Source organism: Penicillium cosmopolitanum, assembly GCF_028827165.1.
Source record: "Penicillium cosmopolitanum strain IBT 29677 chromosome Unknown utg000002l:1.0-415252.0:1.0-415526.0, whole genome shotgun sequence".
Taxonomy (NCBI): Eukaryota; Fungi; Ascomycota; class Eurotiomycetes; order Eurotiales; family Aspergillaceae; genus Penicillium; species Penicillium cosmopolitanum.
In genome coordinates this window covers 268079-282027 of record NW_026622672.1, presented here as the reverse complement: position 1 = coordinate 282027, position 13949 = coordinate 268079, and the positions used below count along the sequence as shown (strand labels likewise).

Below are 13949 nucleotides of genomic sequence, written 5' to 3'. Positions count from 1 at the left end.
TCGGAATCGAGGTGCACTGCTACAAAACCTTCTACCACTCAATCTCTTTGACATCACTGTGTCTGGGACCTCTGGTCTCAGTTTCTTTTTCGTCGTCCACGTTGCAGCAATGGGAATCTCGACTCAAAGAACTTGCCAAACTTGGTGAACTTGCTCCAGTGCACAACGATGCAATAGGGTCAGCGTATGATATAGATGACTTCACTTTAAATGTAAATGATGGCATCTTGGAGCCTACGCTCAATGAGCCGATCGCGATTCCTATCCTACTGGACCAGCGGTCAGTTGTTGACACTTCGAACCCTGCCTCTTTAACTTTGCTCGTCAGCGAGTTTATTCCGTTAAACACGAAACAGCGTCTCGTCGTTGAAAAGGTGCTAAGCGGGGCATTAGGCTGGGCGAACCATCCTTACGATCCTTCGAAGCGAGATCAGACTCTCCTTTATATCGGGGGTGAAGGGGGTGGCGGCAAGAGTCAAATCGTCAAAGCCATTTTGACCGGGATGGATCTAATTCGCCGCAAAGAAGAGGTGATCGTGATGGCCCCCACTGGTGCCGCAGCGGACAACATTGGTGGTAACACGTTCCACACATCTCTGGGAATTTCTATTACCCGTAATCAAGGACATACCATAACTTCTCGCGTGAGAAAGCTCTGGTCCCGGAAAACAATTATGATCATTGATGAAGTCAGCATGCTGGATCTAAGTCTGCTTAGTGTCATTAACAACCACTGCAAAATGGCGCGATCCCTCGATCAACGTTCGCCCGACTTATTCGGCGGTTTACCTATAGTCATTCTCATGGGTGACTTTTTCCAGTTTCCACCTGTTCGAGGCCCTGCATTGTGGAAGGAACCAAGAAGGGAGAATGATACGGACGAGAACGGTCGACTCATATGGCATCAATTCAGAGATGTGATTGTCTTGGACGAGCAGATGAGGCAATCCGCGGACCCCTCATTTCGATGCCTCCTCTCCCGAGCAAGGACATCGACTTTATCCGAAGGCGACCTACGCCTGCTAAACTCTAAGGTCGTCACCTCCTTGGTGGACCCTCAGCTGGACGCTGCGACGACAGTGGTAAAGCTCAATTCCCTTCGTCACCAGATCAATCGTATTAGGATGGAACACTTTGCCAAGGCTCGCTGCCAGAAGATCTACGCCTTCCCTGCTCATCACACACGAACCAAGTCCACTAATCCAACCAACCCTCGCTTGCGTGTCGACGACTTGCTCCGACAACCGGATCAAGGCACTATGATCCCCTTCCCGGGAATATTTCTGTACACACGGAATATGCCTTCAGTCATATTATCAAATATTTGTACTCGGTTGGGACAAGTCAATGGGGCGACCGGTACCGCTGTCGGTGTTGCCGTTGACCCGGCAGGCGAGTAGTCCTCCCTTACGCAGAAACTTAAAATCTAACGCTAAATTGTCTTAGCCGAGTTCTATAACATTGACGATCTGTATTTCCTCTGCACTAAACCTCCTGCGTGTGTTTTATTTGAGCAGGGCAAATCAAGCACGTTAGGTTTCGAAGGTCTTGCGCCTGCTATCGTTCCTGTCTTCCCCCTAGAAAGATCAATCACTCTGCAGGGTTACTCTGTCCGCAGGAGACAAGTCCCTATGTGCCCGGCGTTCTGCCTCACAGACTACAAAGTTCAGGGTTCAACACTTAACGCCGCGATTCTGGATCTTAGAGATGACCCAACGATACGCGGTCGAGACCGCCACCAAAAGTTCTGCTCAACTTACGTACAATTGTCCAGATTACGAACGTCCGAAGGCCTCCATCTTCTGCAGGAAATCGAAATGAAGGACCTCCAATTCGAACCTGATCCCCGCATTCTCGCAGAAATGCAAAGGCTTCAGGACCTGGAGAAAGTGACTTTAGGTGTTTGGAAGCATTCAACTTAACGATTTCGTTTCCCGTATGTAGTACTACTTATAAGGCATATCATCATTTTCGCGCACATTACCGATACCGCTTACACTATCCTTCGAGGCTGCGATCGGTACACAGGCTAAATCTCCCCTTCTTCTGCTTCAGCTTATAAGAATAGAAATATTTTCAGACCTTAACAAACCACTGAATGCTTAGCAAAGACACTACAAGTGACAGTTACAACACTCCACTAGGAAATCAAAGCCTATAGTAGTTCTCTATAGATGCGATGATCACTTCTTCTATCTATCATTATACGTTCATATATATGCTATAGGCGAAAGGGAGCTGACCGAAACTACCAATAGTAGATCATTACCCTACACCAATGAGTCTAACACCTCCGCAAATCATTTACTTCCACGTGCTACATGCGTAACTGACAAAACTTAAAGTCATCCACTAATTTTCTTTACGAAACCAGCGGTGAGATACATTTAGAACATGTCATATTTCTGTTCGTATCTAAAACAGGGATCTCTCTCCAAAACATATCTTACCTAGATAAACAAGAGTCTCTCTTGCCTGCTTCTCCTTCTAACCTACAATCACTCTATAAACCTCGCTAGAACGAGCATACTCTATTTCGGCTGCTTTTCCTGGGTGATCTTTATCTACACCAGACAACGTTATGCCTTCAAATTCAACTTACCCGGCTGTTATTCATATTCGGGACTTTGTCGAACATATCGAACCGGACCCTACACGCCCTGGTAAGGGGCAGTCCATGCAGCTCCGTATCTCCCTCAACATACCTTTAAAGGACATTCAATCAGAGGATGTCGAACACGATGAGATTCCCACTCTGATCAGGTTTTTTAATGAGGGTAACCAGCCTGACCTTTATAAGCCGAACACTTTTGTCTATTCCTCAGGATCTTTCCTGACTACTTCTGACAATGATGAGGAATTTCATATTATTATCCATGCTCACACTTTGCACCGGTGAGTTTACCTTATCTGCTACAGAGCTAAATTAACACAACTAGTCATCCGGGAAATGAAGAAGATACTGAAACATATTTCATGCACTGCCCCGAAGCTGCTCAGCCTACAGTGACATTTCTCGGTATTGTTCTTGAACGTGGTGGTGAACTAAACGGCGGGCCAACTCTTCTTCACTACCGTTTCCGGACTACTGTTTACAACAGTTCCACTCGAACCTATCACACCTTCCCAGTCACCGTGTACTTCAAAAACGGTCCACGATGGGCGAACTTTCCAGCACTAAACATCAATTCCTATGTTTTCTTGACGGGTCGCATTTTCGGCCTCACAAAAAAACATCGCCAACTAGCCGTCGTCACGGATGATATTCATTTCCTCCCAACACCAACCCATCATTTGCCCGCTACCCCATCCTCGACTGGTAAACGGAAGCGTGTTGACCGTTGGTCCCAACGGGCAGGCCCTCAAACCCCGACTAAATCAGCGCCAAGTTCGCTGACCGATTCCCTTCCTTTCGTCCATCCACGACTAGATTTCTCTGCTACAGTCTCCCTTGATGATGAGGATGAGGGCGCTACACAAATTACCTGGCCAGTAAGTGCCGACGAAGACGAACCCTCGCCACCAGCTACCACAGCACCTCCAGAGACGCGTTCTCGGAGACAACGAAAAACATAATACGTCTTTATACTTGCGCGATCCACGTAAAAATGGTCGTTTAACAGCTTACTAATATTTCTGCCTTCCGAAGCGTTGCGGCGGTTAGTCATGTCGTGTTTGTTCTCATTGGTCACCGCTCATTTGCTTTGTGAAGTGTCTTGTCGAGCAAATCAAAGTCCCATATTCCTTATACTGCCTCATCCCTGCCTTTCCTTTCCATCGTTTCAGGGCCACAGCGTGCGAAAGCGCGCGTCACCAGTTTTATTGGGGTTGCCTCACAATGCCTGTAGCCTCACGTGATATCTACACCGACATTACTGAGGGCCTCTTCCTCCCACAACTGCTTCACGAGAGTCAGATGTCTGCCTCTGCGGGCAGCTCGTCATCTCTCACGCAGTCAAGTCTTGATTTTGTTTCACGTCCTTCCCTTCGACAACAGCACCGATAAGCCTTGACTATATCGCTCTCCACCATGACCTTCAGCCAGTCCAGCAGTGTCACTCCTGCCCCGCTCGACTCCGCTTGGCCGCCGGCCCACATTTGGGAATCCATGGGTGCGGCAGACCGTGCCAGTTGGTTAGGGCAAATACAGAGAGACAGGGCTAGACGCCTTGAATTGGATGTAGCGGAGACCGATCTCCGCCGCAGAAGGCCTCGATTGGACCTGCAAGATGATGATAATCTCGAGGAAAACCGTGAGCCACCCCCTTAACGTCAAACCACTCATCGACATATTTCCGGGTGTCTCCGCCGCCCTTCTTACTCGCGTCTTCGAGAGGAAACTCAAGGCGACTGAACTTATACGCTTCAAAGAGAAGTCAGTCACCGAGCTAGATCAGGAGGACAGAGTCTTTAACATGACTGAGTCGGGAGGCACAGTGGGCTTCAAAAAGGCGGCAGCGTCGCTTAAGGATTGGGGCCCTAACCCTCAAATATGGACGACCTGCTTTCTTGCCTATCTGGCCGTTGTAGGATACCTCTTCGGCGAGAAACATCCTAAGGCAGTTCCCAACCTACTCATGTTTATGAGGCAGATCCTGGACTTCGCCCAGACTTATCAGTGGTCGGAAGCAGTACTCCCCCTTGCCCTTAATTTCCACCAATATATACTGGATAAAGGAGAACTATCGACGGAAAACTACCTAGTCACAGGCCCATTCCGCGAGAAATATCTCCGCCACAATCTCACCCTACCTGCGAAGTCACCAATAAACCCCCCAACACGGCCTCGTCAAGCCAGGAATACTAGATCTTCGAACAATGAGTCAGAGGTTTGCGATAAGTTCAATACGACAGGGTGCTCCTGGGAAGGCTGCAAGAGACGTCATGAGTGTACGGCATGTGGCCTAAGCGAGCATGGCGCCTCCTCCTGCCGCAAGAAGAAGTAGCAAGTGACAGCCCTTAAGAACAATGGCGTCGTTCTTAATCCCTTATCCTTAAGCTTCATACCGCAGGGGCAACCATCTAGACCAAATACTGCTGTTCAATACCCCGTTTTCAACCCGGAGCTGCCAAGGTTACAGTCCTCTCCATCACCACTATATGCGAAAGCCTGGAGCAATCTTCTACGCTACTATCCAGGCGGTCTCGGGCCCACTATCACTGGCATCCTGACCTACGGTGTCCAGGTTGGCTATAGGGGCAAGAAGCAGTTTCGCTGTTCTTCTAACCATCATATACACGAACCTGGCATGATCACGGCTAAACTAGCAGACGACCTCAACCTCGGTCGTGTTAGACTAGCCTCTGGGCCTTCCTTCGTTTCGCCGCTTGGGTTAGTCCCTAAGCACGATGGGGGTTGGCGCCGCATCCATGATCTCTCTTGGCCCCCTGGACAAGGCCTTAACCAGGGCATACCAGACTCCTGGTCAGCTATTGAATACATGATAATCGATAATATCTATGAGCAAGTCATACAAGCTGGCCTAGGCTGCGTAATTATCAAGAGGGATATCAAAGACGCCTTCCGAATAGTCCCTGTTGCCGAGGACAACCAGCATCTCCTTGCCTTCCAGTGGAACGATTCCACCTACGTCGAGTGCTGTCTCCCCTTTGGCCTGGCAACGGCCCCATATCTCTTTAACCTCTTCGCTGAGGCACTCCATTGGATACTCCAATGCCTCCTTCCTGCATTCTACATCAATCATTACCTAGACGACTTCATCGCAATTGCTCGGTCTCCCTCGGTGTTCGACCCTATGAGTGCCTTCGATAAGGTTTACAACAGGGTCACCGACTACCTACGTATCCCTCGCAATACTAAGAAGGACCAGCAAGGGACCTGTGTTACAGTCTTAGGTATCCAGATAGATACTCTCGCAATGGAAGCTCGTCTGCCACCAGAAAAGTTGTGCCGCGCCACATTGGACGCCGCAGCTGCCCTAAACGCGGCGAGTCTCTCCCTCAAGCAAACAGAGCGCCTCACAGGCTTACTAGCCTTCTGTTCAAGAGTTGTTCGGCTAGGAAGAACAAGGCTACAGTCCCTATATACCTTCCAAGCCGCTTTCCCACATGGGAGTAGCGCGCGCCGCCGTATCCCTTATGAGGTTCGTGACGATTTGGAATGGTGGAGGGACTCCTTGTCTCTCTTCAACGGCGTACTTCTAATTGACCCCTGTCGCCGCACTATCACGCATCTCTACACAGATGCCTCCAGTACAGGCCAGGGGCTCTTCTTCTTTTCATCTAAGTCTACATTAGACTGCTGGCTGGCCCATTGTCACCAGCTTCATCCAAGCAATGCTGCCACATTGGCCCTTGCTCAAGACGCACATGTGCACATCAATACCAATGAAGTAGACGCTATTCTTCAAGGCTTCCTACTCTTCAGCCACCATTGGCTCCATCACACTCTCGTTATCCACACGGATAGCTCCACAGCGCACACGGGACTAAAGAAAGGCTTCCTTCATGGTCCGCCTAACGCACCTCTGAAGAGCCTACTTATCCTAGCGGCGGCGAGAGACATCCACATTGTGCCCCACTGGCTCCCTTCCGGGGAAAATAAATTAGCAGATGCGCTCTCTCGTAATAATCTTGAAGACATTGCTAACATTTGTCCCCATTGGCAGGACCTCTCGGTATTGAACCACCCGCGTGGTTCTCTTCACGAGCTCCTCAGCTCAATACAGGCCACCTGAAACTGCTCTGGAACGGACTCAGCGCCAATACACGTTCCGTTTACCTCTCCGTTCAGCGCAATTACGAAAAGCACTGCGCGCTACAAAGTATACCCGCATGGCCAGTTTCAAAACATTCTTTGACCTCATGGTTAAACACACGACTCCTTGGTAACGCTAGCCAAAAGGCCATCAAGCCTGACACTGCACTCGCCGACCTAGCCGCTCTCCGAGCCTATCATATCGATAACTTCCTTGACGATAAACTCTTCGATAACAAGCATTTTCGACGTCTTATAGACGGCGCGAGAAGACTCAACCCTATCACCAAAGTACGGGTCAGAAAACCGATTTCGCGTGACACTATTACGAAACTATCCGCGGGCCTCGCCACACTCCCGTTACAGCCCTTGGAGATATCTGCAAAGGCTCTAGATGACCTGAACTTCGCAACCGCGTGCCGGGTAGCATTTGCGGGGTTCCTCCGCCTTGGGGAATTTACCTACAAGACTGAAGACCTCCACACATGTTCTATCTTCTCACCCACAAAGTTAACGCGCTCCGACGTCAGATTTTCGTCCTCGTTAGACCACGCACAACTCACACTCAAGCGCAGTAAGACGGACCGCCGCCACGAAGGAGTACAGATTATCCTTGCAAGGACGGGAGACGGCGCATGCCCCGTTGAAGCGCTTCAGAAGCTGCTACTTCTCGACCCCAGAGGGCCCGACGCCCCATTGTTCTCCTTCCACAGAAGACCATTCAGTCGCAACAACTTCCTCTCGACCTTGTATGCTAAGCTAAGATCGCTGGGGATACGGACAGACGGCTACTCGGGTCACAGCTTTCGGAAGGGTGCGGCTCAGCATGCGCACGATAGTGGGATACTCGATGACCAGATCCAGATGCTAGGGAGATGGACTTCGGAGGCGTTCAGGGTGTATTTTACGACGAACGCCTCTGTCCTGTACAAGCTTAATCACCAGTTCCAGATAGGCTCGTCGGCCCCGCTGTCTCTGATGATTCCACCACCGTCCCCTCCACCATCCTAGTTTGGCCCGGGTCATTTGGGCCCTATCTGACGCTACGGTCTACGACCGCAGCAACAGGTGACCCGTTATGGCCAAACTACACTCTTCTTGCTCCTCTTGACTGCGTGAGGTCACCAATAAATAATTAATAATAATAATAATAATTTCAACAGAGGGAGTCGCTCACGAAGAGGGAGTCGCCCACGAATAGGTGACTGTACAACCTCCAAGTTTTGGCCTTTTCCCAATCATGTTTATTATCTAAAACAGCTCCGGAATTGTCGTTGAGGTTTCAAGGCTTTCGTTGTGAAAGCTAAGGTTAGACCAAAGTTGCGGTAATCACGTCTACATAATCAACTAGACTTGCAAATTTCATGCGGCTTCTCGGCTTCATTGCCCTTTCGTCTTCTTGACATATGTGCACGGTCTTCCTCTAGAGTCACACATTGCCGCCGATCTTGCTGTGCCAGTTTACCCGTGGGTATTTTCGCAGTCTATTGACAGGGCTGGTTTGTAGTCCGGGGTCACGGACCTTGGGAAAGACTTCCTCGTTACCCCCCTGCTCTTTACATTCGCCCCCAACCGCCTCACTTCACCACGCCCCATCAGATGCGGCCGTTCCGGCTAGATTTTCAGAATCGGGTTTTTTTTTAAAAAAAAAAATTCCCCATTACTTGTTATATTATTAGATGAAAATTCCCGTTCGTCTAAAGAAAAACAGCCAAAAAATATTCAAATTTATTTGAGGGTTTTGCAGCCTCGGAGTTAGCATTGCGGAGAATGAGGTAGAAATTTATTTGTTATTTGTCTATGTACTTGCATATGCCAAGAACCCCGAGATTTTAGTTGCTCCAAGGGTTCAAAGGGTCATAGCATTCAATTAAGTTTCACTTCCCAGAGAGCTAATGTGTACACACAGTCCTGTTTCATAATGCACAATGAGTGGCATCAACCGTTGAAATGGTTCAGCCTAGGTCGAATTTAGAAGCCCCGCGCTTATGTACCGTAAGCTGTGCATAGCCAACGCACATATGTACCGAGGTAATCACTGTCATTTCGAATGCCCAGGTGATCATGTACAGCCCCCTACAAACTTTGAACACCACTGGCACTGGCGCTAACTCAAACGATTCTGAATAGTTAACAGCGCCTCAATAAACTTGACAAGTATATGACTATCCTATATAATGACCCTTTAGTAGGGATCAGTCTATTATACTATACATTATCAGCCCTATCAAAATGTCCTCCATGCTGCCGTCTGCTGAGTCGGATCTCTCACAGCGTCTGAAGGAGCAATGGGGAAACACGGTTGTCGAATTCATGAGAGCAAGATTCCTCGACCGACACGCTCGCGGTCGCACCCTCCGCACCGCCCTCCTACAAGATGCTGCCACAACTCCAAGCCAAAGCAACTCATTTTGCATCCTTAAGATCGATGAATATTTGGAGCAATGTCAAGTTGTTGGGGCCCCTATTTCCTATAATCCTCAACCGTTTCTTATTCAGCCCCGATCAATAATCTCCATACGTGGATGTTTTCAATTGTCACTTCTCCAGTACCTTGGTCAACGTCTTAACGCACCCACGGAAGCGCTCATTGGTCATCTTGCATTTCCAAAGTCGTTCCAAGTTCGTGCGGTAAAATCGCAACAAAATCCATTTTTTACTGTGCAGATGATTACGCTAGGCCAGGGTGACTTGCACCAAGGCTCTATTGCGGCAGCTCAAGCCCGGCTAGATCACATCACAGCACAGCGGCACCTGAATTCATTACTGGAAGGAAGTCCCGGGCTGTACAATATCGGCGTGTCAATATTCATGGAGCCGGCCACTTTTCTGTCGAGCAGCAAGTCACGTTTATTCCATTCGATTTAAGCCACCAGGCGTGGTCGGGGTTGGTCCTCAATGACAGCGGAGACCCGAGTGGAACTACTCCGTGGAGCAATGATACCACATCTGAGCAACGTTTCTTTCCTTTGATGCGCTCTGGCTCATGCGCTTTCGATCTTCCGGATATGCGAAATCATGATTTGCCCACTGGCAGGAATGACAATGAATATATTAGTCCCGATCCCTGCTACTCGCGGGCCAAACGAGACACCGAGTTCTTACTGGACCCTGAATTGTGTGTGCAAGACCCTTTTGTTTTCCTGTGCGATCTTCTCGATACGTCTGCGCTGTGCTGGACCAGATTCCTCAGCTTCATGGAAGAGCCACTCGATTGTCCGAACCTCAATGCAGACCAACACGCTGAAATTCTTCTCCACGACAAAAGAATTATCGATCGCGCAAACGTGTACTTTAGTACTGTGCTAGATTTCATTGATCAGCGTCATCAGCTTGAATGGCCTGTCGCGGCGATCGGTGCACAGGTGGAAGATATAGCGAGACGCGTCAGGGGAGATTTCATGCAACTTCAAACTCGAGCCTTGTCTTTACTTGACATGCGTACTCAGTCCATACAAATAATAATGAGTACGATCAGTATTCAAGAATCCAAGAAGGGACTTGAGCAAGCAGAGCGAGTTGGTTTATTGACACTTTTGGCTTTCGTTTTTATTCCCTTGACATTCATATCATCTCTATTTGGTATGAATGTGACCGCATTTACAAGCCCCAATCCGTCGTTGAAATACTTTTTCGCGATTGCACTCCCATTCACTGCAGTCTGTGTTGCGATACCACTGTGGGGTCAAATTCGAAAGGGTTATGCGTCTCTATGTACAATGATTAAGAATCGCTATTTTGGCTTCCGGGTAGCTAAGCTGAAAAATCAGGTGTGATTGAGAAAACCGCTTTCGAGTTGACAGAAACGATACACGGGTGCCGTCGCAGTTTTATTCGAGTTATTTACCAAGTTTCACTGTTTACTCAGGAAACTTAATTGATATATATTGAGGTATCAAATTTTACTACTATGTGAAGACATAATTTGATCCGGCTTGTGATTCAGCTATAGCCACAAATGACATTTTTGATCAATTTTGTAGAGAGGAGATTCATACTTCGAGGGTGTTCCTGCTTAGGTAAAATTGCCGAATGGTGTTCTACATACCACTTACAATTTGCACTCATCCCCCTCTATTGGTGATGATGTATGACGAGTGTTATTACCTACAGCAAACATTCTCCTTCCAGCATCGACTTTGGTTGGCCATCCTGCATTTTCCAAAGCTTTCAAAGCTACCCGCAGAAGCATCAAATCCGAGCCTTGAGTGCCGTTAGTGTTGGAAATAATTGACAATTGCGAGAATTTCACCTACCACGAGAGCTAGTGATGGAGCCAACAATGGGAAAATACTCGGTAGTAGCTGATATTCTAGATTCAAATGGATTTTGGCCAACTGATATGACAGATGTGTCAGTCTTGAGCAATGCATCTCAAAAAGAAAAAAGCGAGGCCAGAAGCTTACTTGGCACCACCAGCTGTGGAAGTCCGAGAAGAGACGCGAGGAAATCTTCGTCATATCCTGGGTACCATGATCTTCCGGTCCTGTGAGGAAAGCTCGTCAGCGAATGCATTACAAAAGAAAATTGGATTAATCCAATGTGACGTACTGTTGTGGTGGTACAATATCCCGATAGTTAGGCCCTGGTCTGCCAAGGGGTAGGATCATGATCGCCTCAGGGGCACCAGATGAGTCTTTCGTGAGGATCTTCTCGTCAATCCAATCTCTATAGACTTTGGTCTCATCATCAGATTGGGCCCTCTCTTCTTCAGTGATCTCTTCTCCCATTTCCCTACATGTCATCGTAAGTCTGTGTAGATACACTAGAGCCTTCAAGCTGAAGTTTAGGTTACACCTTACCAGCGCCTGATATGAAAGGGGCTCACATAAGGCTGATGGCCTGTGAGATTTTGATAATCTGCACGAAAGTCATCAAATGAATGATAACCGTCATAGAGATTTATTCGTTCAACCGTCTGCAGATAACCAAATTAGGAAAGGAGCCCAAACGGAAATTCTGGACAAACAGCTATTTGCCAAAACGTACATCATACAAGAACTCAGTAATTGGAATCTGGCGGAAATTCTCTGGTGCTGACCGGGTCCATTCATCTTTCAGCGAAATATTTGTACGTGTCACGCCAAGAAGTTCCTCTAGAATTCCAACGAATTCCTCGGTCATTTGCTGCTGAGCAGGATTTTTGTACGGAAACCAATCCGTAGGGTATAGTATTCTAATTGGTAACTACCATTCATTAGAAAGCGGATGTTAGTTGAGGAGCTTCAAAATCAGCATGGCTGCTTACCTTTCTCTCGTCCAATTCAGGAATTCCGGAGGAAAGAAGCACACGCTGTATCTCACTATAGCTACGCGCAAATATGCCAAATGAATCAAAGGGCCTGAAATTAGTCAGCTTTTAGCGAATTACGGGCGAGGAATTATCGTACGGGACACTTGGAACCACTCCTTGCATTGGAAAAAGATTCCAGGACGCCTTTAATCCCCAGAGTCCATGAGCAGCAGCAGGCATTCTCGCGCTCCCAGTAGCTGGCGAAACAATCAGACTTGCCTTTCATAGTCGAGGCTACATGGTCACAACTTACTGTCAGTGCCGAAGGCGAGATCTAACCAGGAATAGCCCCCAGCGGATGCACCTGAGCCACTAGAGCTCCCTGATGGGCCTTGATAGCCATCAGCTCGCGCATTCCACGGAGGGAAGTAATCGATGCATTTTTCGGGAGGAATTTCAGAACCGGCGTAAGAAGACATTTTAGTTTTACCGACGATGACAGCTCCCTGATCAATCAGATGTTTGACAAATGTTGCTGTTTGTTTTTGAACACCATAGCATTCCGTGTATGAGCGACTGCCTAGTGTGGTGACAACCCCGTTCAAGTGTATGTTATCCTTCACAGCGACTCTGATGCCGTTCAGAGGCTTGGCAGCGCTCCTCGGATAGTATAAACGGGACGGCACAGCAACCGCTCGATGGAGGCCGGTTCCAGCGACAACCCCTACTGGATTGAACCTAGATCCATAGATTCAATGAATATTCGGGAAAATGAAGATGGTCTTCCAATCGCATTGGAGACTTACTCATAATTAGAATGATCGGCCGGGAAGGTGGTTGAGACGAATGCAGCAAGCTTGTCTTCGTATAGTCTCCAGGCCTGGTGTAGACCTTTGTGACTAGCGAAGTAGGGACCTTGGGGAAGAATATCCTCGTCACTTGTCCATTGAAGGAAAAAGCACCTTGTTGCTGTTTTCTCCAGATATTCCACGACCTCCACCGGAAGGTTGGCCTTGGAACTTCCCAGTTGCAGGCTCTGGAACACCAACAGATTGTTCGCCATGAAATCTGATGTAAAGACATCATCTTCCTCGATTAATTTCGCGAGTGTATTCTCCAGATTCTCAAGCAGAATATCCGAACCAACGGAGTTAAGAACGACGACGGGTGTTATTTTGTCACATTCCTTCAGTTCTTTCGAAAGCTCCGCGGGCAAATATCTCTAACCACAATCATCTTCTTAGTGACTTCATATTCATCAATCTCACTGTATTTGGGTTGGGCACACCTCAACTCTGCCCCTTACGAGGTACTCAACTGAACCGAGTTGTACAGTAGTTCCCCGCTGGAAATCCATGGTGAAACTTGGTGAGGTGCTGTAATTGCGTTCACGGTGAGAGCTAGACCAGGGAGAGAATAGAAAAGAGGCTGAAAATATTCTTAGGATATGGCGACGCTTCAGTCTTAGGTTTTGAAACCAAAGCATCTTTTGTTTTATATGTCCAGTTTGAAAACAAAATTGAGATTTTTCAAATGTCGGGGAAGCGGGGCGGTGCTTCGGAGCCAGCCTCTGACTCCACTAACTCCTTCCGGGTGGAGATAGAAAGCCTTGGAGGGGCATCAAAGCAGGCGACTTCACCATGCATATTTGGCCCAATTAAAAACCACCCAGGTACTCGTGACACGTTGCATGCATGCCTGCATGCATCCCTACCTGATACATTGCAAATACGAGTTTCAGCTTCAGGCACTCCGTGCAGCAGGTGCGAGTCACGGCTGAAAGAGGGGCTTGCGAGGTCATGGCGCTAATCCCACTTGGCCATCATGCATCATGCGTGTTGCCCCACTGGCCTGAACGATCGAGTCAGCACTTTTTTTTTTTTTTTTTTTCTATTATGACATGTAGCACAGTACCCAGCAAATGGGCAAACTGCGCGTCGCCCCGCCGCGACGGTCCGCTGCGATGTGTGGGCTTATCACATGGATACTATCGAATCA

General features: G+C 48.2%; 5 protein-coding genes across 5 annotated transcripts; 4 read left to right on the top strand and 1 right to left on the bottom strand.

Annotated features, from left to right (window-relative positions):
• Positions 1-2581: 2581 nt before the first annotated feature.
• Positions 2582-3576, top strand: N7509_000216 (uncharacterized protein; the record flags this gene model as incomplete). The annotated part of the gene is made up of 2 exons (XM_056624863.1): positions 2582-2895; positions 2940-3576. The coding sequence occupies 2 exons, from the start codon at positions 2582-2584 to the stop codon at positions 3574-3576; spliced, it is 951 nt and encodes a 316-aa protein (XP_056494728.1).
• A 653-nt stretch (positions 3577-4229) lies between these two features.
• Positions 4230-4946, top strand: N7509_000215 (uncharacterized protein; the record flags this gene model as incomplete). The annotated part of the gene is made up of 1 exon (XM_056624862.1): positions 4230-4946. One exon carries the CDS (start codon positions 4230-4232, stop codon positions 4944-4946), a length of 717 nt encoding a protein of 238 aa, XP_056494727.1.
• Positions 4947-5249: 303 nt separating this feature from the next.
• N7509_000214 (uncharacterized protein) lies at positions 5250-7656 on the top strand (the record flags this gene model as incomplete). Its single annotated transcript, XM_056624861.1, has 3 exons — positions 5250-6585; positions 6630-7556; positions 7577-7656. 3 exons carry the CDS (start codon positions 5250-5252, stop codon positions 7654-7656), a joined length of 2343 nt encoding a protein of 780 aa, XP_056494726.1.
• A 1294-nt stretch (positions 7657-8950) lies between these two features.
• Positions 8951-10494, top strand: N7509_000213 (uncharacterized protein; the record flags this gene model as incomplete). Its single annotated transcript, XM_056624860.1, has 2 exons — positions 8951-9404; positions 9467-10494. 2 exons carry the CDS (start codon positions 8951-8953, stop codon positions 10492-10494), a joined length of 1482 nt encoding a protein of 493 aa, XP_056494725.1.
• A 756-nt stretch (positions 10495-11250) lies between these two features.
• On the bottom strand, positions 11251-13308 carry N7509_000212 (uncharacterized protein; the record flags this gene model as incomplete). The annotated part of the gene is made up of 8 exons (XM_056624859.1): positions 11251-11452; positions 11547-11578; positions 11708-11905; positions 11967-12060; positions 12109-12208; positions 12265-12689; positions 12758-13173; positions 13258-13308. 8 exons carry the CDS (start codon positions 13306-13308, stop codon positions 11251-11253), a joined length of 1518 nt encoding a protein of 505 aa, XP_056494724.1.
• Positions 13309-13949: the final 641 nt, after the last annotated feature.